Source organism: Panthera pardus, unplaced genomic scaffold, assembly GCF_024362965.1.
Source record: "Panthera pardus isolate Hobbes unplaced genomic scaffold, ASM2436296v1 HiC_scaffold_8, whole genome shotgun sequence".
Classification (NCBI taxonomy): domain Eukaryota; kingdom Metazoa; phylum Chordata; class Mammalia; order Carnivora; family Felidae; genus Panthera; species Panthera pardus.
This window is the reverse complement of record NW_026527013.1, coordinates 141211840-141234750: the sequence shown is the minus strand read 5'-3', so window position 1 is coordinate 141234750 and position 22911 is coordinate 141211840. Positions and strand designations below refer to the sequence as shown.

At 36.8% G+C, this 22911-nt stretch overlaps 1 protein-coding gene across 3 annotated transcripts in view; it reads left to right on the top strand.

Moving 5' to 3' along the window:
* Positions 1–1604: 1604 nt before the first annotated feature.
* POT1 (protection of telomeres 1) overlaps positions 1605–22911 on the top strand; it is an 80626-nt gene continuing 59319 nt past the window's right edge. The window contains exons 1-4 of one of the 3 annotated variants that reach the window (XM_019452619.2): positions 1605–1837; positions 2632–2816; positions 10449–10521; positions 14402–14493. In XM_019452619.2, coding sequence (XP_019308164.2) covers positions 2694–2816; positions 10449–10521; positions 14402–14493 — 288 coding nt within the window. In that variant the 5' untranslated portion in view covers positions 1605–1837; positions 2632–2693. The other 2 variants (XM_019452620.2, XM_019452618.2) reach the window with 2 other exon arrangements.

Genomic DNA, 22911 nt, shown 5'->3' with positions numbered 1-22911 from the left:
AATTCCACATATGAGTAAAATCACATGATATTTGTCTCTCTGACTTATTTTGCTTAGCATAATGGATTGCTTTAACATTTGATCTCCGTGCCTTATCTAGTTGGTCCACTCTTGTGTTTCTCTCATTATCTTAAGTTGTATGGTATACCCATATTTAATGTTCAATTTTCTTCACTTGTAGAACAAACTAATTGCTAATGTGAGGGAAAGCCATATAGGCTCTGGAGTCATATGTATACCCCGGCTCTACCACTAACTGGGAGATAGTAAAGAAGAAACAAGACTGGAAGTTACTTGGATGTGTATGAAGTGTTTAGGTCCTAGAGAAAGAGAGAGCAATCACAACCAAAAAACCAGTTATAGATATTGTCATCAGGGAAGAATATGGACATTTATAGGCTAACTGGAGGAAGAGAGAAAAACTTTAAAAGATTCAGTTGATATAGGATGAGGTAAACTAAACATGTCAACAAAATGAAAATGTTTAGAAAGATAAAGACTAAAGCATGTAAAGAGTGCCCTTTGGCTTAGCAACAAGGAGGTCTTCAGTGAACTTGGCAAAGGCAGATTCAGTGTAATGGGTGTGGAGGTAGGGCCAAGATGGAGAGGAGGAAGCCAGAGGTGAGGAAAGAGAACACTTTTTTTCTGAGCATTTGTTCATTCAACAAATATTCAGCCCCTACAGTGTGCGAAATACTGAATAGGCTCTAAGCATATAATAGTAAACAATTCTCCCTGCCGGTAATAAGCTTAGGCCGTGGAAGAATATGTTTAAATGCCAATGGGAAAGAATAAGACGTTGAAAATATGTTGAGAGAAGATACATAACTGATGGTAGGAGGTGAAACAAAAGCGGCCAGAATCCAGAGCCAAGGTGAAGGCCTTCACTTAGGGAGAAAAAACAGTATTTCTAAGCTGGGTGAGGCTAGGGTACGAACAAGGAGAGGATCTAAGCCTCACTTAGTCTAGTTTTCTACAAATGGACAGCTCAGCTTGCGAGTTCAGACTCCTGTCACCGCGGGTTTATGCATGATATGTGAATACAGGGGGGTGAGGGGAAGGTGCGCTAACGGAATGCTTCCTCCTAAGAAAATAGTTACTTTAAGCAGCTATTTCCTCCTGCAAATAAGTATCTGCAGCAGATATTTTAGTCCAAATTAGCCTTGGAAATATTTATGTCATTATTACATCAGGTCTTTGCACTGAGGTGGTTTCACTTTCATCAAATGATCGGGAAATACAAATCAGAAATTAGCAAAGAAATCACATTTAATAATACGTCTTACTAATTATACACCCAAACCAAGCCCTATAGATCAATGAAGAAGTTAATCCAATCTATCTAAAAATAGCATTACTCACTGATGGAATTATTTCTTTGCAAAACCTGCCTTTGGTTAATTGCTTCTGAGGTAGAAAACCTGCAGTTAAAGGAAGTGCCCTGCCCACGGGAGCTTCTAATTTCAAATCCCGCCCGGGTTTTGGGAAGACTTTTTATTGGTTGCGGGATTTATGAATCGCGCTGCGGACCGCCCCCGCTTCCCTGGCCGGCGCCTACAGCCCGACCCCAGGCGGAGCTAAAAGGGAACCGGACAATTCCGAAAGGATACTGTGCCAGCCCCCCACGCTACCCCGGGCGCGGCGCCATCTACTTATTCCGTGAAACTTCCAGGACACTTTATGCCTGGGAACCATCATGCAGTGTGTCCTCCGCAGGCGTAGGAGCAGTAAGCGTAGCCCTGCAGACCATGTACGCATGCGTGAGACCTGGGCCGTCGGCGTGCGTGTGGCGTCACGCGCGCGCCCTTCTAAACTTCCTTGTTTTTCTCTAGAGTGGGTGAGTGAAATTCTAAGTCGGTTTGCAGCTCGTTGTCTGAGTGCAGGGTGGTTCGGGTTGTGAACGGGTATTCCCAAAGAGGCTGATTTAGTTTAGATCAAAAGGTGGTGTAGTTATTGCAGAAAGACCCTTCATACTTATCTATAGCGTGAGCCTGCTGTGGTTAGTAACTTGCTTGGCATTTTGTGAGCAGCTGACTGGTCAAGTCCCCGCCCTCACGGAACTCAACTGGCTTGGGGAAGGTTGGTGCGCACACATTAAAATTAATATTGACACTGGTGGATGTCCCAGTCAAGAGGTATGACAAATAAGATTGAACCTAGGAAGCACGATTTAATATCAGTTCAGTAGTTCTTTCGATTATGTATAGGGGCTGGAGAGAGGAGGCAACCGGTATGTTTTGGAGTAATAAGCTTTCGGTGCCCAGTTTGCCTACACAATATTACCATGGCCAAGGGGATTAAAAAACAAAAATTCAATTCCCCTCCCTTTCCCAATAGTTTGTACATTTTAAAGCACAATTTTGGTAAGAGACATTGTTAGTGTGGTTTTCGCAGATCCTAAAACTGGCTTTTAGAGGTAAGTCTTTAAATAGAAAACCAAATAGAAAAGGCTGGAGTCTCAGTGTCCTAGGGGAATGGGTGTATTGATCTTTGTAATAAAATTATAGACTAATCCACCCCACCGCCAACAGTGATTACTAACTTAGAGGAAAGGAAAAGCAAAACTAAGTCAAAGAAGCTTAAAGCAATTTTTGACTGCTTTTTGGGTAAAACGTTGGTCTTTGTTTTCAGCCGCAAGCTGTCAAATTCCCTAGTTGAATTTGCTCTGGACAGCATTTTGAAGCAGATCTGATATGCCCCTTGAATTAATAAAAGAAGTGAATGGAGTGCCCGAAGTTGAGCTGCTAAGTGAATTAAACAAAGTAGATTTCAGATCTCTACAGCCAGGTTGTGATTATAGCAAGAAATACATCCAGGTAAGAATTTTCATAACTCAGAATGCTTTTTGTCTTCAAAAAGGGAATGCTAATTTTTATGTTGAGCTTATAATAGTTGTTTTAGAAATGGTTTTGTGTGTGTCATAACGTGACTATTTTGATGCTGTTATTCTTACTTAGCAAACATTTATTGAATTGTTTTGTGATACACTGGAATACATTTTGAGGGTACAGAGATGAGTGAATATGGTCCTTGAACTAAAGGGGACTGAATTTTTGTGGGTTTGGACAGGTAACCTAATCTCTAATTATAATAAGTTGGTGTTAGAACTATGGTATGTGAACATTTAGGAGGGAACTTTTGGTTCTGACAAGTTAGGTCTGGAAACTAGAGCTGGAACTTAAAGGGTGACTGAGACTATACCTTTTATTTTGGGTGTAATAGTCCTAATGTGCATTTTGAAGAATTTAGATGTTACCCTAAAAACTATGGGAGACCCTTAATAGATTTTAAGCAGGACAGGGACATGATTCATGTTGAGTTTAAATTACTCTGCCTTCTGGGTGAAGAGTATATCAGAGAGGGCAAGATTAGAGGAAGGATAATTAGTTAAGAGGTAGTTGCCATAATCTAGTTTAGAGTTGATGCTGGTCTGAAGCAGGAACAGAGGAGATGATAGGAAGGAGACAGACAATATCATAATAAAATTATAATAACAAAAATTAACATTGAGCTCTTTCTAGGAGTTAGGTGGTATTTTAAGTGTTTTGCATATATCAATTCATTTAATCATCACAAAACCCTGTGAGTTAGGTCCTATTTTTCTTCATCTGTAAGTGAGGATACTGCATTTCCAAAAGGTTAAGGTTAATGATTGGCCTGAGATACAGCTCGTAAGTAGTGGAGTTGGAGTTACAATCTAGACCTTCTGCTTTGGAACTGACAGAATAAAGAGGTAGAATCAACAGATCTTGGAGAGCAATTAGATGAGAGAGGTCAAGAGTTCAGGAAATTTCCATGTATTTAAGTCCTGTCAGCCTTGGGAAGATAATAGGAGTCACACGTTTAGGAAGAAAGAGGAGTTAGTTCAGTTTTGGATGTCTTCATAGGTTTTTGGAGGTATCCAAGTGGTGATGTCCTATAGGCAAATGGATTTGGGATTCTGGAGCTTAAAGGGTTTCCTTCTCTGGGAGATTTGGTCCAAAGAATAGAATGAGGAGAGTGTTGAAGGATTTCAGTGAAAGAAGGTAGCATGAATAAGAGTCTGAGTTGATCCAGAGGTGTAGGAGAAAAACTAGGAAAGAATGGTGTCTTGGATATTTAGTAAGTTTCAAGGAATGAGTAATATTAGTAACTTTTACATAAATTGCCATATTGTAAGCACTCTTCTAAGTGCTTTACATGTATTCCCACTTTTAATCCTTGAAAGAATCCTATAAATAGATGTTATTATTCCCATTTTATAGTTGGGAAAATAGATACAGTTTAAGTAATTCATTCAAGGTTAGATCCAAGGTTAGCTAGTAAGTGGCTGAGTGTGATTTGAATTTTCATTGTCTTTGCTAGTAACCAAAGCATTATGTTGCTGCTAGATACTCAGTCTAGTCTGAAAAGAATGTTTGATTTAATAACCAAGAAAGTATAGATCATTTGGAAAGACTAGTGTTGCTGGGTTGGCTTTTTAGTGGTTTGAGAATTGAATGTGGGGTGAGAAAGTGACAGCAGGAAATGTCTTTTGAGGAATATGTACTGGTATTTTGATATTTTAATTATGGTAAATCATAGTCCTGAAATGGGAGTGGAAGACTTTAATTTTAGCCAAGTCAATTTTGCAGTTGGTTAACAGTGACTGGCTTTTGCGCCACCTAAAATCAACTTCATAACTAACTACTGCACTAAAGTGAAATAAATTCAATTTTTAAAAATTTATCCGCATTTCCTTTTCTCTTCTGTTCTCCCCTCGTCCCATCCCTCTTCCACCAACACACTTCCAAACTCAAACTCACAGGCCCTGGTCACAAACTTACTCCTATAATAGTTTAGTATTCTAAAAAGGAGTGGAGGTCCTGAAGATAGGCTGACTGGATTTAAGCACAGATCCACCATTTACTAGCTATGTAATTGGAAGTGATTTTACCTGTTGATACCTTATTTTTTTCATTTGTAAACTAGGAATTATAATAGAACCTACTTCATAGAAATGCATTGAAGATTAAATGTAACTTGCTTACTTAGTAAATTCAAAGCATTTGGTAAATGCTGGTAAAGATAATGATATCAACAACATGCCTTCGGGCAAGGAATTTACCTGGTATTGGTTTTCAGTGAAAATAATGTACCATAATCCCATTGACCAGTGACAAAATTATTTTGCAGTTAGTGAAGTTGGAGCTTCAAAGACTCTACTTGAACAAGCCCTTCTAAGCCCATGTTAGGTGTCTTAGAAATGAATTTACATTTTCACATATTTGTAAAATTTACAGAAATGGGATGTTTTAACCTAGAGTGGTTAAGATTGGTGTCTCTTTCCATTTTGACTTCCCCTCCATCACATTTTCTGTCTTATCGAGTGGTCTTTGGAGTGGCTGAGAACATTATTGGAAGGTAGTTAAGGGGAAGTTGACTTATGGAATAATTTTAGTGAGATATATTTGTGTGGTTTTCAGTTACTTCTGCTTATAGGTAGCATATGCCAGCTCTTCTGGTGTAGGAATGTTTTCCAGGAACATTCCAACTCACTGGGTAGTGTAGGAGAAAAGTATGGGGACCGAAGTTGTACCAGGGTATGAATATATACTGTCACACCTAGCATCGGGTGTGTGTAGTTGGTGGACAAAAATAAGTACTGAAACTATGGAATCTGAAGCTACTTTGAGGACAATTGTTACAAATCTTACAGCTTATATAGGAAAGAAACTCAATAGAAATTTTTTTTCAAACTTGACAACAGTCCTAAAAATTTACACGAGGTTACTAATAATGAGTGGTGAAATTAAATACAATTGTTGTAAACTGTCAATAACAAAAATAAAATTTTAATCAACTATGCTATAGGAAAAACGGAATTTCTTTATATTTTATGTAGAAACCATACAGGACTTAATCCCACGAACTGTGAGATCATGACCTGAACTGAAATCAAAAGTCAGATGCTCAACTGACTGAGCCACCCAGAGGCCCCCTATTTTTCAATGTTAGCCCTTTATTACAATAATTCCTTTTAGACATAAGTGAACATGTTAGTATTCAGTAGGGTTAAACCAAGGAAACACCTTTTACTCATTTCTCATGATTATCACATTTTCATGAACAATGCTCATTTTTAAAAGTTAAGTCAAAGTATATAATCTCTTCTTTCATCTGTCAGAATGAATCTCTTATTTTTCATATCTCAGTTTGAATCCTTAACCCTTTTTTAAATTTAAAAATACTTTATAAAAAAGTTTATTTTTGAGAGAGAGAGAGCACTCCTGCGAGCATGGGGGAGGGACAGAGAGAGAGGGAAAGAGAGACTACCAAGCAGGCTCTATGTCAGCACAGAGCCCGACACAGGACTCCATCCCATGACTGAGATTATGAGCTGAGCCAAAATCAAGAGTCCGATGTTAAACCTACTGAGCCACCCAGGCGTCCCACATAACCTTTTTTAGCCTGCAAATGTCTCTTATGTTTCTTGAATTTTATTAAATGCATTTTACCGCTAAATTCACTTTTCAGTATACAGTTCTGCAAGTTTTGGCAGATGTATAAAAACATATAACCACAAACATAATTAAGCTGCATAACAGTCCATCACCCCCCAAATTTTATAGTCAGGTGCTACTCCCAATTCCAACCCCTGGCAACCACTTTTTACCAATTTTCTGACAGTATACTTTTACCTTTCAAGAATGCCATGTAGATGGAATCCTGCGCTAAGTAGCCTTTTGAGGCTGGCTTCTTTCACTTAGCATGATGCATTCAAGATTCTTCCAGGTTGCTGTTTATTAGTACTTTTCCTTTTTATTGGTGACTAGAATTCCATCACAGTCCATTTCTTCGTTCCTCAGTGTAGCAGTATTTGGATTCTTTCCAGTTTTTTATAATGATGAATGAAGCAGCTATAAATGCTCATACAAATTTTTACATAAACGTAGGTATTCATTTCATTTGGGGTAAATGTCAAGTGGTCAAATAGTTCTTAAGCAACAGTGTATAATCCACCTTTTGAGTTGGTGTGCAGATTTGGTTGGTCAGGAGACAGGGAGCCAAATAGATCAGGTTCCTACTGTGCACAAAAGCATTTGTATCCCTTTTGAGAGGCACTGACCTTAGGAAAACCCCACTCTTACAATGATGGGATGATACATTTTTAATATCTAATACTAATTGACTTTTATCCTGGAAGCTAGCAGATTTCTGGAGTATAAGCCAGCTATTATTTTTACTCTCAGCAGTGACTGCATCAGTTTTCTATCCTCACCTTCCTCACTCAAGACAGTACAGTGAGGATCAAAAGTCTTCCTGTGTGTATAAAGGGGATTTCTTGTGCTGTAGAAAAGGAACCTTGAAATTATGAATCTGGGTTACCTTCCCCTCCTGAGAGACAGAGAGAAACCTAATCTCCCTAATGTACATACATCGTTTGCAATGTAGAGAAATGTCTCTAGGTTTCAACCACCCCTTATTGAAATGAAATGTAAACAACTGGGGACATAAATCCCCCCTGCAGGTCTCTCATTATACAGTCATCCTTAAACTTCAAAGCTTAATCTTTAGTTCAGCCTCCATTTTTCTCTGCTCACTTCAGCTGAAGACAGGAACAAATTTTGTATTATCGTTCTAATGGAATAACTCTTACTGTGAATAAAACTGCCTACTTTGTATATAACTGAGGGCCACATAATCAACTGAGGGTGTTTTCTTAAACTTTTGAATATTTTTTATAACTATCCCTAGGAGCAAATCATACTGTTTGTTTTTAGTTAATTTCTGCTTTTCACACAGGAAGCACGATATTAAGGGCATACATGCTACCCTTGGAAACAAAGAGTTTACAGTTGTTAGGGGTCCTCAAGAAAGGATGTGGATCAATCAGGCAACATAAGTTAACAGGTCCTCTGTGTGGTCTGCCAGCTGGGAAGCCCTAAGGCCCCCAGTTTATTCCTAGTACTTCAGTTTAGTCCTTGTGTTCAGAGAGACTGCTTGAGGGCAGTCACTTAAATCTGGCCTACTTGTCCAGTTCATTTGCCCTGTAAGTTGTGGAATCATTTGAAAGTATCTTCTATTGAAGGTACAGGAGCTGGGCCATGCCCCTCAGGTGGGGATGCAGTTACTTTTCAGAGTTTCCTATAGTTTGTGGGAGCAGCTCCAGGACCTTTCCTTTGTGGTGAGGGGACGGCTTCTGGAATAGTTATGAAAGACAAAGATTAAAATTCCTTCTTTCCCCTTTACCTCCTGATGTTTAAGGAGTTCCTTTTCCAGGTTTGGGGGGGCTTCTCCCCAGGTGCTGGACATCTCTCCCTAGTTGCTTGAATTTTTTGCTCTCCATTATTACAGACCTGTGTATCCCATTCCAGAAAGCATAACATCACATTTTTTTCAGTCATTCTGGACTCTCACTTAGAGCGTACATTCTTTGTGCTTAGCCTCAGCTAAAGTTTCTCTCCCAGTTCTTTGCTTCTGTCTCAATAGTGGGTCATGTTGATTTTTACTAGACACTTGTTAGTCTTGCGATGAGTGGATGTTCTCTGTTCCGGTTTAGCCTCAGTCTTGTGGCAGTGCCACCTCAGTCTTGTGGGTGAGGTCTCCTTAGTGATTCTGGCCTGTCCTTAGTTGTAGGTCTGGCCCTCAACACCTGTATACCTTTTCCTGCTTATCGCTTGAAGGGGTAGAGAGTGGTTTTTTTTCCTACAGGAGGTTTTCACTGAAGCTCTAGTAAGATACATAAGTTTGTTGCTCTCCTCCCAGCAGTTCAAGGACTTTGTTCTGAGAAAGATGGGGGACATCCAGGCAGGGGTTCCTACTGTAACTCCTACCATCCTTGTATCCCCACCCCCTCTTGGCCTCAACTTTGTCAGGTTTGTGCAGAACAGCTTATAAGCGGGTGAGTTCCCCTTGTGTCTGCAGCTCCCAAAAGCTTCATGTCCCGTCACTACCCACACTTGGCCTTTAGCAACGTATTAAAAATGTTAGACGGGGGCACCTGGGTGGCTCAGTGAGTTACGTGTCTGACTTGGGCCCAGTCATAATCTCGTCGTTTGTGAGTTTGAGCCCCCATATTGGGCTCTCTGCTGTCAGCGCAGAGCCCACTCTGGATCTTCTGTCTCTCTCTCTCTCTCTCTCTCTCTCTCCCTCTCTCTCTGTCTGTCCCTTCCTCCTTCGTGCTCTCCCTAGTTCAAAAATTAATAAACGTTAAAAAAAATATATTAGATGAATTTTCTGACACGTGTCAGGCAGCTTTACCTCAGGTGAGCAAGTGGTTACCGCCCATCTCTCCCTGAAGATTTTCCCTTTACATTTCTGATAAGTTGGTTGCCTTGTGACCTCAACTCCCTGTTGCCCCTGTCTTATTGGAAGTTTTTCTCTTTTCCTAGATTTCTGATTAGTTGGTTGTCTTTTGACTTCAGTTCTCTGGTGGGTCAAGAAAGATGTTGAAATTTGTACATTGTCCACCTTTTTGTTGTTTTTTTCCAGCTTTCTGCCTCCTAAGTGGAACTATTTACTTTTACTTTTGACCAAATCCCGCACAACTGATAGCCTTATTTTAATTTTTTTCGAATTCCTATCTTATAAGTAAAATTGGTCTACACACATAGTTTTTTGTTGGTGGTGGTTACATCAAAGTCTAGAATATTGAGATATGTTTTACGTGATCCATTTTAAAAGTCTTTTAAACTTTTATTTCTATATGGAAGTTTTCAAAGAAACCTATAATGTATTTATTGATAGAATCATTAAATTTTAGAGCCAGAAGAAATTACAGAAACTACCAGGTTAAATACTTCATTTTGTCTGAGGAACTCTGATGAAGTAACTTTTTTAAGCAGATAGCTGGTTCATTACAGAAAACCGAGGACTAAACTTGATGTGTGCCTTCGTCCTTTGCGTCGTCCCACAGACCTTACTTACGAGATGACCATTCTGCACTTTTTAACCCTTCTTTCTTTATTTAAAAAAATTTTTTTAATTTTTGTTTATTTATTTTGAGAGAGAGAGAGAAAGAGCACCAACAGGGGAGGGGCAGAGACAGAGAGAGAGAGACTGTTGATCTCCTGAACTGTGAGATGATGACCTGAGCCGAGATCAAAAGTTGGACACTTAACTGAGCCACCCAGGTGCCCCTTCTTCAAATTAGTGTTTCTTTCTTTCCAGGAGCAAAATTTTTGTTTTTCTTTAGTAGAGGATAACTTTTTAGGTTAAAATGGAACTGAAGGTGAGCCTCTTCACTTTATCTGTAACATGAGGTATTGGATAATATTTGACTAACAAGATTGTTTAACAGTTAAATTGTGAACCTAAACAATTCGGTCTTTGGACATTGCTCTAGTAAAATCACTTTCATGTCTTAAATATGGTGACATGAACACAGTACCTTGTTTTTTTGGTTTTTTTCCCCCTTTTCCCTTATTTCTTGCTGTTATAAAAAGCTCTTTTGGCTCTTCTGTATAACTATTTTTTTCTCATTTTAGGGAAAACTCTCAATTATCTCTTCTTTAACTTCTGGTGGAAATAGAACAGCTGTTTTGAAGATTGCATTACAAGGTATACAATATAATACGACCATTTCTGCTTAACCTTTTGCTTGTAATCTGCAAATGGATAACTTCATATATGTACATACTCACATAGGCACAGTAGTGTAAGAAACTATAGGATGAAGTAATTTTTTTCCATTAAATTTTCCCCCACTGTCTATCCTCTCTCCCCTCTCCCATTGCTTCTGTTTCATTTCAGATTTCTTTAATCTCATATCTAGACTGTTAAATAGCTAACTGATGCCTCTACCTTCTAGTTTCACTAGTGTGACCTAAACAGCCTAGCAAACTTAACTTTCTTAAAATACTACTTTCAGCATGTTATTTGTTACCTAGATATAGTTAGGAGATTATTCCTTCTCCCTAGTAACCTTCAAATAATCCTAGTAAGCTAGGAAGAGCTACCATGGAGTATTTGAGGACCAAAATAGATCTCATCTAAAGCCTGAAATTGGTTTGAAGAAGGGTCTGCAGCAGTGAATGGGAAACAGACTTTGAACTACAACATTCTGTAACTACTGAAAACCAGTTACATATGAGATACTGTTTTAGATACGGGAGATACAGCAGTGAGTGACCAAAACAAAGCCCTCGCTTTCATGATGTTTACATTGTAGGGGAATAAATAATTACAAAAGTAGTTAGTATTAAGTAGAAATGTCTGAAGAAAAATAAAGCATGATCAAGTGGTAGGCCTGATGTATCATCCTTTTGATATATTGTTAGTTTGATTTACTAATATTTGGTTAAACAGTTTATGAAGGATGTTGTTCCAACTCTGTCTTTTCTGTGGTGATTTTGACTGTGGTATCAGAGTAATGCTGTCCTCCTGAAAGGAGTGTTAAGTGCCTCCTCTTATTTTCTGGATGAGTTTATCTGCTTTTATTTCTTCCTTAAGTATTTGTAGAATTCATCAGTGAAGCCAGCTGTGCCTGGAAATCTCTATGGGAAACTTTTAAACCCTATGTTCAATGTCTTCATTTTTTATGGGGCTTTTTGGGTTATCTTTTTTCCTTAAGTAATGTTGATAGTTTGTTTCTAAAGGAATTTTTCTGTTTCATCTTAGTTGTCAAGTATATTGGCATAAAGTTATTCCTAATATATTTTTGATATACTTTTAATGTTGATATGATCTACTTTTAATGTAGTGATGTTCTGTTTCATTGATTCTCTCTTTCTATCATTTTTTTTCCCCTGATCATTCTGGCTAGAGATTTGTTTTGTTGATCTTTAAAATCAACTTTTCATTGATTCTTCTCTGTTTTTCAGTTTTCTGTAACAGTTTATTCGTTTTAATCTGTTAACTCCACTCGGTATACTGTTAACCTCTTTTTTTTTTTAATGTTTTAAAATTTTTTAATTTTAAAAATCATTTTTTAATGTTCGTTTATTTTTGAGGCAGAGCGAGAGATAGAGTGCAAGCCAGGGAGGGGCAGACAGAGGGAGACACAGAATCTGAAGAGGACTCCAGGCTTCGAGCTGTCAGCACAGAGCCCGACGCAGGGCTCGAACTCACAAACTGTGAGATCATGACCTGAGCTGAAGTCTGATGCCCAACCAACTGAGCCACTCAGGCGCCCCAATTCTTTTTTTTTTTTTTTTTTTTTAATGTTTGTTTATTTTTGAGAGAGAGAGAAAGAGCGTGAGTGGAGGAGGGGCAGAGAAAGAGGGAGACACAGAATCCGAAGCAGGCTCCAGGCTCTGAGCTGTCAGCACAGAGCCCAACGTGGGACTCAAACCCATGATCCGCAAGATCATGACCTGAGCCAAAGTTGGTCATTAACCGACTGAGCCACACAGATGCCCCATATTAACTTCTAATGTTATATTTTTCTACCCTGAAAGTTCATTTTGAGATTTTTTTTGCATCTTCCATTTTCTCTTCATGTTCTTGGCTGATAATTTTTTTTATTGGATGCTGGATGCTTAGAATTTTATATTGTTTAATGTTGGGTTTATTTGCTATCCTTTAAATACTGTTTGTCTTGATTTTAGGATATATTTAATTTTCTTAGAATCAGTTTGATTAGCTTTGTTGGGGTGTGTATAGAACAGCCTTTATCTTCAGGCTAATTTGGCCTTATCACTGAGAAAATACCCTTCCAACAACTCTATTCTAGGCTCTGCGTATGAGGATACCATTCTGTCTGGTTGGAACCAGAACAGCTCCTAGCTCTATGTGAGTGTCAGAACTGTTCTGCCTACTCCTTTCAAGTGGTTCTTCCGCTTCTTGACCTTCTTGCCTTCATGCCATTGGAGATCAACATTCCACCAAAGATCTGTAGGCACCCATCTTCATATCACCAGGGCACTCTCTGTCTGTGCTGCTCTCTTCCATTTGACACTCTTCTCTGCAAATTCTAGCCACCTTAGTATCCTTGTATCTGAGCTCTTCTGAATTCACTGAGGCTGCTGAGCTTTGTTTGAGTTTGAGCTCCATTTTCTGCTGCCTGGAAACTCTCCAGGAATTAAGCTAGGGGTATTGCCTTATTTTCCTCCTCAAAGAGATTGCTCCATGGGGTACTTGGGGCACTTGGGGCACATGTTCAGTCCCACTTGGGCTCAGGTCACAATCTCACAGTTTGTGGGTCCAAACCCCAAGTCAGGCTCTGCGCTGACAGCTGCTTCAGATTCTGTGTCTCCCTCTCTCTTTACCCCTCCCCTGCTCATGCTCTGTCTGTCTCTCTCTCTCTCTCTCTCTCTTTTAGAAATATTAAAAAAAGAAAGATCGCTTTCCTACACTTACTGTTGTCTGATACCTGAAAACTGTTGTTTCATATTTTTTTTCTTAGTTTCCTAGTTGTTTTAAGGTGAGAATAAATCCAGTCCTTATTAGTCCATGATGGCCAGAAACAGACCTCTGATAGGTCGTTTCAAATATTAACAAAGCATGTTATATTTTGATTAGAAGCCACTATGTGTTTGAGAAACATTAGTGTTTCAATTTATGTATATACTTGCTTTGAGGAGTTGAAGAGGTAAGTGAAGGGAGGTAATGTGCAGCCACGTGTTAGTTATTTGACCGCTCGGTGGCACCAGATCTGACAGAGTAGCAGACTCAACAGTTCTGACTCACACAGAGGACTGTCAGTTTGGCAGAGGTCTTTCATGCACTGCATAGATTCAAAAAAATCTGAAATCATGGCAGTTTCTTGGAGTAGTTGAGTACTTGAAAGCTGATATGAATGAGACTTTTCCTCAGATGGTATAACTGAGTCTTAGCATTTGGCCCTACCGCACTGGTTACAGGAGGTGACCTCTGGAGAATGCGGATTGTGCAGATTCTTTTCCAAAGCCTAGAAGATCCAAATGAGGTTACTTGTAGAATATTCATTCCTTATTTCCCGAGTAAATTTCATTTTCAGAGTCACAGATACTTTGGTCTTTACGCACACTCTATTCTTTTACTCTTCCATTTGTGAGTGTGGGAGGAGAAAATCACTTTTCTAGAATAAAACTTAATGTACTGACACTGTGGATTACTAGAAGTTCAGTAAAAGTGAACTGCTTTGGGGATGATATGTTATACAGTATAAAAATTGAGTAATTGTTGTATTTCATTTCCTTTTATTACAAACATGGAAAATAAATAGAAAGTGGTTATTGTGTGCTGTTAATGTGATATTTATAGAAATTTATAAAATATATTCTAGTTGAAACTTGTTATAATTTTGATTTTGGTACCTAATAGCATTCTGTGCATTATTTTTGCAATACTTAAGGTTAACCTAAAAGCGAATGATAAAATTTTTAATTCTTCATAATTGCATTTTGAATTAACTGTTGTTTTTAGAATATAGCTGTCATCAATTTTCCTGTGTGTGTAAAACTGCTGTATCTAATTAAGTGTTTTTTTTTTTTTTTTGTATGTGTGTTTCTCTTTGTAGAACAAGAAAATTCAGATTCAGACATCAACACCATCAATGTATTATTTTTTGGAAAATTAGCAAAGGACTGTGCAAAAGTTTTCTATGAAGGGGTAAACCATTTTCATATTACTTTATTGTTCTAGAAGTAGATTGAAAATTATTGATACTATATTCATCTTATATATCTTTTTTTTTAATAGATTCATTATATATTTGTAGTTATGTTATAAAATGATATTAAGCAACATCTTTAAAATTGCAACATTCTTAAGAGATTGTAAAATTTATCATTGACATAAAAAGCGACAAATTTTCCTCTCACTTCATTTTAATGTTTAATATTCAATATTCAATATTGAATATAGTCAGTATTCAATGTATATGTACATAATTAAAAATAATTCTTAATAACTAAAAAATAATATAAGCTATAACACTCTGTATTTTTGAGTTATTTTCTAATAATTGTTTCAAAATACATGCCTCCTAAATCCAACAAGATACTACCAAACTGAACCCAGTGGCATATTAAAAGGAATTGACAATATGACCAAGTGGGATTTATCCTAAGAGTGCAATTTGATTCATCATACATCGATCAATCCTTATAATACATCACATTAATAGAACAAAGGGAAAAAACAAATAGTTGTCTTAATTGATACACAAAAGGCCATTTGGTAAAATCCTAAACCCTTTTATAATCAAAACACTCAGGAAACACCACGGGATAGAAGGGAAATCCTCAACACAATACAGGGCAATTATGACAAACCCACAGCTAACATCAAACTGCGTGGTAAAGGAATCAAAGCTTCCCCCTAAGATAAGGAACAAAACAAGGTTGCTCATTTTACCACTGCTCTTCCATGTTCTACTGAAAGTTCTAGCCCCAGAACAAAAGGACAACTATTGTGTGTTTCCATTCATATGAATATGTGGAATAGGCAAATTCAGAGTCAGAAAGTAGATTAGCGGTTATCAGGGTCTGGGGATGGGAGGAGGGGATGGGGAGTTATTGCTTAATGGTTAAAGAATTTCTGTTTGGGATGATGAAAACGTTTTGGAAATAGTGATGATGGTTGCATGCATCGTGATTGTAATTAATGCCACTGAGTTACACACTTAAAAATAGTTAAAATGGCAGAGCGCCTGAGTGGCTCAGTCGGTTAAGCGTCCGACTTTGACTCGTGTCATGATTTCATGGCTTGTAGGTTCAAGCCCCACATCGGGCTCTGTGCTGACAGCTCAGAGCCTGGAGCCTCCTTTGGATTCTGTGTCTCCCTCTTCCTGCCCCTCTCCCGCTCTCTGTCTCTCTGTCAAAACTGAACAAATATTTTTTAAAAAAAGAGTGTTTTAGACCAGGAAATTGCAAGTACAAACACTCTGAAGTATGAGTGCGTGTTCCAGATGCAGTAGGGGGTCAGAGTGTCTAAATCCTAGCAGGTGTGACTGGGGCAAAACACTTAATTCCATTCAGCCTTTTTTATTTTAATCTTTAAAGATTAAAAAAACTCTTAAAAATTTTTTTATTAAAAAAAATCTCAAGTTAAACAAAAATTAATTTAAAAAAATCTTTAAACAAATCGTAAGATAGGGATAATAATACCTACCTTTCTGGATTGTTGTTCGGGTTAGACATAAATGTGCCTACTGCTGGGAATAGGTGGGAACTCAGTACTGGCAGCTGTTGTTACGACTCTTTTTATCTTCTCTTACTGAAATTAGGTGCAGCCCCAATGAGGAAGAGCAGGGTGGAGAAAGGGCAACTGAGTCTGAGCCCCAGAGTGTGGCTTCCAGTTAATTACTGGATTTTGAGTAACCATTGATAATCTCCAGATATACATTTAATCAAATATGAAATGAGAATGTTGGATTAGCTGTGAATTCTGAATCAGTCCGACATACAGTAGTTTCAGAAACTGGTGATGTATAAATAGTTCTGTGGACCTGAGAAATGGTGCTATTTTGTAAAATCTGTCTTTGGAGTCTAGAATAAAGATCTATGTCAAGGAAACTGTAAGAAAATCTGCCTTTTTTTTTTTTTTTCTACAAGCATTTTGGGAATAGATTGCCAAACTCAAGTTTTGTCTTTTTTGCTAAAGCTTCTGTGAAGAGGTGGTAAATCAGTTAATTTCTTCCTAATTTATAATGTGAAAGAAGGGAAGGAGAATCAGCATAGTGGTTTTTCCCTCCTGTGAAAAATTGTTATTACATCACTGGTATATTTTAAAATCTTACTTTTAGAATTTAAGGAAATAAGGTATTTGCTGTGTAATTTATGTACTGAAACTCCTAGTATGTTTCATCAGACTTTCTCTCAGAATGATAGCTAGAGTAATTTGGGGTACAGTTTTAAAAATTTGAGATGTATAGTTCTAATTTAGTTGATGTGGTACAGCAGAGTTCCAGAAGCAAATGTACTTAAAAGTGAAGTGTTACCTGACCGTCTGCTTCAGGTAGTAAGCAGTTGCTCTATACGGCTGTTTTGATAGAGCACTTTTGTGGGTGCCTCCAGTAAAGGCATGTTCTTCTTCTTGCCCTTGAAGACATGACTTTATTTCAGCTTAGGTAAAATAATTAATATTCAGGATGGCAGTTCTAAAAAAAATTCAGTGCTTAAGATCTGAAATCATGCCATTTTTTAAGGGAGATATTCTTCAGAAATGATGAGGTGAAGGAGAAAGAATATGGATGAAAGCGAGAATATTAAGTAGGTGTTTAACAAGGGAAGTTTCACTTATTTGGGGGAAAAAAAACCTTACATATCCTTTTTCCTCTGAGCTAGAAAATGGTATGTTACAGTACTTTGTTAGATAGGGAAAAATGAAACAATATCAGTTTGGTGACTAATTTGCATGTGAAACTAAGCTTTAACAGATAATTTCTCTGGCTCTTCATCCTTGCAAAAACAAAACAAAAACAAACAAATGCTGTTAACAGCTTCCTCATTTTTTATGCTACTAGGTGTGCATAGGCAAGTTTTGCTCTAATACATTGAATTAGTAATATTTAGTGTTTGTGGATTATAGGGGATATGAAATACATATGAAATGTAGTTTTATGCTCTTAATTCAGATGAACTCTTTCCATCTGCAAAGAGGTATACTTTTAACAGAGAGATTTTGGAGATTTCACACACCAGGGCCAGGAAATGATAGTCAGCTTCCTTTCAACTTGCTCAGATCATTAAAGTTGCCTTTCCTTTCTTTCCTGATATTTTTTAATAAGTAAGACATTAAATTATCTGTTTTAAATTCCTGCTGCAGAGAAAAGACAATTTTAATGCATGATCAGGAGGGAGGCTCTATTATCTTTTTTAAAGAGTCAACTAGCTATAAAATTAAAGCCTACTTAATTTTTGTGAAAGGACCATTAGTTTGTAGATGAAGATGAGTATTCTAGGATGCAGAGATTTCCAGTGAGCCCCCAGCAGTGTATAGATCATCAGAAGATGTTTTTGAATCAACTAAATGTGTATGTAAATGTACATGTGCCCCCCCACCCCCCAGAAGGCCATTTATAACTCATTCTGAGAGATCCATGAACCCACAGCCATTAAGAACTGCTTTTTAAGGGCAGAATTTCATATGATTCTATTATGGTATATAGTTGTGTTAATATTGAATTCTAATAGTAGTGAAGTGACCACATTATACAGAAATGATAATGATTTGATATTAGAAATGAGTATCTTGTAAAAATCCTGTATTATTTTTAGAAGAATTTGTGAAAGTTAAGTGCTAATATGAATACATTGTTTTACATTCTTAAATTCTTGGGGTGCCTGGGTGGCTCAGTCGGTTGAACGTCCGACTTCGGCTCAGGTCATGATCTCGTGGTCCGTGAGTTCGAGCCCCGCGTCGGGCTCTGTGCTGACAGCTCAGAGCCTGGAGCCTGTTTCAGATTCTGTGTCTCCCTCTCTCTGACCCTCCTCCATTCATGCTCTGTCTCTCTCTGTCTCAAAAATAAATAAACATTTAAAAAAAATTCTTAGAAACATTTTTAAAAAACAATACAAAAGTGTATCTTTGAGGGAAATGTTCTAGGTAGAGTTTGTATGAGAAAAGTGTGTGTTATATTTTTTATGTATACATTTAAAAAATTATTTCACTTAAGTGTATGGATCTCTATCTTATACTTCCTCTTTACTCCAAGGGTGTTTCTGTGACTGCATGTGTGTGCACATGCATGTATGTGTTTTTTTTAAAGGGGTGGTTTAGAACTTTTAAAGAGGTTTTCTGGCTAGCATAGTTGGTTGCTTTGAAGTACAATGATATAAAGAAATTGTAAATATTGATTTCTAGTGATTTAAGAAAAATGAACTTCGGTGTCATCTGTTTTTTATTTTATATAGTTCAATAGCCAATGATAATGGCTATACTTAGGAGACTGTTAGCTAGATTTTGCTTAAGAAGTACGTAATAGAAAACATTGTTTCTTTTTCAGACATTTGTGATAGCCAGCTTCTACTGTTTAACTAGTGTTTTTTTTTTTCCTAATCCTTTTATTTAGGATATTAAATCTGTATGGAATTTTATGGATTGTATGGATTAAATTTGTATGGAATTTATGGTGCTTCTATATATGTTTATCATTTGAACTTTTAATAACCCTCTGTGGTGAGGGTCATCATAGTTTTAAGAAGATAACCACTGTGAAGCTAAGATTTGTTACAGGACTTGTAGTAGTAAGTGGAGACATGACTCTATCTCCACGACTGTATTCTTTTCTTGCCTCAGGAAGATCATGTGGACTTGGGTTAAATCTTGTAAATATTTGGTTTAGAAGATTGTGTTTTTCTTGTCTGGTCATGGTTTTATTTATTTTTATTATTTTTTTTTAACATTTATTTATTTTTGAGACAGAGAGAGACAGAGCGTGAACAGGGGAGGGGCAGAGAGAGAGGGAGACACAGAATCTGAAACGGGCTCCAGGCTCTGAGCTGTCAGCACAGAGCCTGACGCGGGGCTCGAACTCAATGGACCGTGAGATCATGACCTGAGCCGAAGTCGGACGCTTAACCGACTGCCACCCAGGCGCCCCATGGTCATGGGTTTAAAAAACATTCAAATGCTATGGAAGGGTATAACCGGGAAAGCCAAAGCTGCCCCTTTCCCAGTGCCTAGTCCCTTTGTTAGATAAAACCACCGCTGTGCTGCTTCTCCTTTCATCTTTCCAGCTGTCCTGTATGTGTATAGTTATGTGTATACTTCTGTATGTGTGTATCTGTGTGTGCACACAGATGAGCTCATATATGCACATTTTTCATCAAATGACAATATTATTCATGTTTCGTGAGTTGCTTTATTTTACAACATATCTTAGATATCTTTAGAGAAGAAGGGTTTTAAAAATAAATACATGGTATTAAATATTAGAGGTCTATATTTTATATTTTATTCTATTCTATTCTATTCTATTTTATTATTTTATTTTATTTTCATTTAACTTTGAGAGAGAGTGAGAGCACGAGCAGGAGAGTGGCAGAGAGAGAGAGAGAGGGAGAAGAGAATCCCAAGCAGGCTCTATGTTGTCACCACGGAGCCCGACACAGTGCTCAATCCCACCAACCGTAAGATCATGCGTGACCTAAACTGAAATCAAGAGTTGGTCGCTCAACCGACTGAACCACCCAGATGCCTGGATCTGTTTATATTTTAAAGACATTTTCATCTTTCTTCTTTAAGTTTTTTAAATTAAATTCCTATTTGGAAACAAAAGAATTCTAATATAATGGATTAGCAGAACATGGGCAGTGCATCTACAAAACATGCACAATGTATGAGATATTAGTATTTTACCTAACTGGCATATGAAAGGTGTTTTCTGCAGTTGAAATATATTTTAAACAGGTATTCATTAAAATAGAATAGAACTACACTAGCTAATTAGTACTTGTCAGATAACAGAGGATGTTAATGATAAGTCAGAGTTTCTCCTTTTTAAAGTACAATGGTGAGAAGCCTGAGGTCACAGTTTACTTTAAAATCTTTCTGGGTTTAAATTCATGAATGCTGATCATTTGGGAGGTCTAATTAGGCTATTTATTTTAGAGTTTGTAGTATTAAGGTTAAAAATTGTTGAAAATCAAAAGTAAAACTTTTTGCATAAAAGAATGGATTTTCTAATTCAATTCTTAAGCCTTTCTCATTTGTCACTTGCTTATTCCCTTAAGGTTAGCTCCATATTTGATTACAACAAAAATCCTAAAACATTAAAATGAATTTTAACAAAACTATAATCCTTGCTTTGCTAAACTAATGATACATTTTGTAGGAATCACATACAGTAACTGAACATCTCTCCATTTGAGGCATTTTTTTTGAGTTTTAGCTTTCCTTTAAAGTGAGATTTAACATTTAATATATGCATATAAAATATGAGGAAAGACTTTCAAAGTATTTTTAAAGTTAAAAAAAATTTTGTCACAAAACCATCAGAATTATAGATGTTTATCAGTACATTGTTTATCCATCCCTGTGAGATTTAGTTCTGAAAGATGTAGAATAGTGAGGAGATCGGGATTCTTGTCTTAATCTACAACTAGTTAGCTGGATGTGACCTTAGACTTATCCTATCTGGTCCTTATTTTCTTATCTGAAAAATGAACATGTTTGAGTATATGATCTCTAAAGTCCTGTTTTCAGTTGTGAGATGCTAAGATTCTATGCAGTGAGTTTTGTAGTACTTGCACAGTTTATTTAATGAGGGTTTTATATATATGTCTCCCTCCCCCACCACGTATTTGATTATTCATTTAGTTGTCCAAACACTTGAGTATTTTTGGTCTTCTGTACCGGATGTCAGAAACATCTTAACTGAATAAGAGGGTTATGGACCTTGCATCGTGGGACAGTGCTCAGTGGAGTAGAGGGACTTAAACAACTGTTATGTGATTGTTTTATCCAGATATGATACTTCTTGATGTTAAAAAACACCTGTGCTGATTTCATTTGATTTTTCTGTGAAACTGGTTTGCAGTAGATGTATTCTTATTGGCTAAATGCAAAAGGAAGTTGTTTAATAACAAAGGCTCACTCCTTTTAAGGCACTGTGAGAGAGTAGGTCACACACAAAAGGGAAATGACCCACTTGTTGATATCTGAGTATACTGAGTAGGTTAAAAGATTTCAGGTATACCAAATGTGTTTTTATTTTTAGCGTGTTCATGCACAGATACTGATAAAGCCTTACCACTTTAAGTCATATGGTATTCTTCTCAGGCTGGCTGCCTCCTAATACTTTTTTCAGCAGATGGAGATAAATACCTGCTTTGTATATCAGTATACACTCTTAGCACTGAACTGTGTAATTCCTATTCTTGTTTGAATGGCTTCAGTATGCTCTTTTCAGAAGCTTAGAAATTAGAACAATGCATATTAAATCTCATTTTCAGCTCAATCTAATGAATGTTTATACAAATTAATACTGCCTATTATATGTTTATCTTTTTTATCCTTTGTGCATTTGAATTAATTTAAAAGCTATTATGATTTGTAATTCATGGGAACTGGATTCTAAGAACTGTTCATTTTTTTCCCCTTTTTTGTTTAGATTTGTACTTTAATTTTACCAGTATTAATTAATTTATTTAACATATACTCTTTTGAACACTCGCTATGAACAGAAGCTCCTTCAGTCGCTTGTATGGGATATGTAGGTAGATAAGACATTCTTAGTCCCAGGGATCTTACAGACTTCTAAGAGCATTACAAACATTAAGAAATCTTTGTAAATAACACACAAGTGAAAAAAAAAATTAAAATACTGCCTAAGTTGAGTTCAGAAGAAGGGAGAATTTTTTTTTCTCAGACAATCTAGGATAGACCACATAAGAAAAGAAGCATTTACAGTCCAGGCTTTAAAAGATAGATAGGATCAGCCATATGCAAAAGAGAGCAATGCTATTTATTATTAGTGGGGGCTCAGGATAAGCAAAGAATGTATGTGAAAAAGCAGTAGGCATATAAGAGAATCTGATTTGTGTAGTATTGTATAGACGTATCTGGAAATAAAACAGGCCACGTTGGTGGGGATGAGATCTCTGAGGGCCTTTAGCAGTTTGTGTGTGTGTATATACATATATTCAAATATAAGTTCATCTTTATAAATATAGTAAATAAACACATTGTTTTTCTTTCCTTAAAGAATTTTGGTTGTTATTCTATGTTGATTTTGTACTAGAAGAAAAGTTTTCTTGTAACCTTTTACTGAATTGTATTGCTAATGTTAAAGTAGAATTACTTTTGAAAAATTTTTTCTTATGAATGCTAATGTCCTGCTTTTAATGATATATTCTATTTAAAATGTTTTCGTTATTAAATATTCATTATTCTTAACAAGTTTATACATAAAAATAGAAAAATATTCATCCGTAGCACTAACACTTGTATTTAGTAGATTTCTTTTCATATAATATTTAAGGTATTTTCAAGTAAAATAGCAAAGGACATGAGATAGGTTAGTTTTTGTGCTTTTAAGAGAATTTAGAACTGATAAATCAATGATTCCCTACTTCTGTGTAT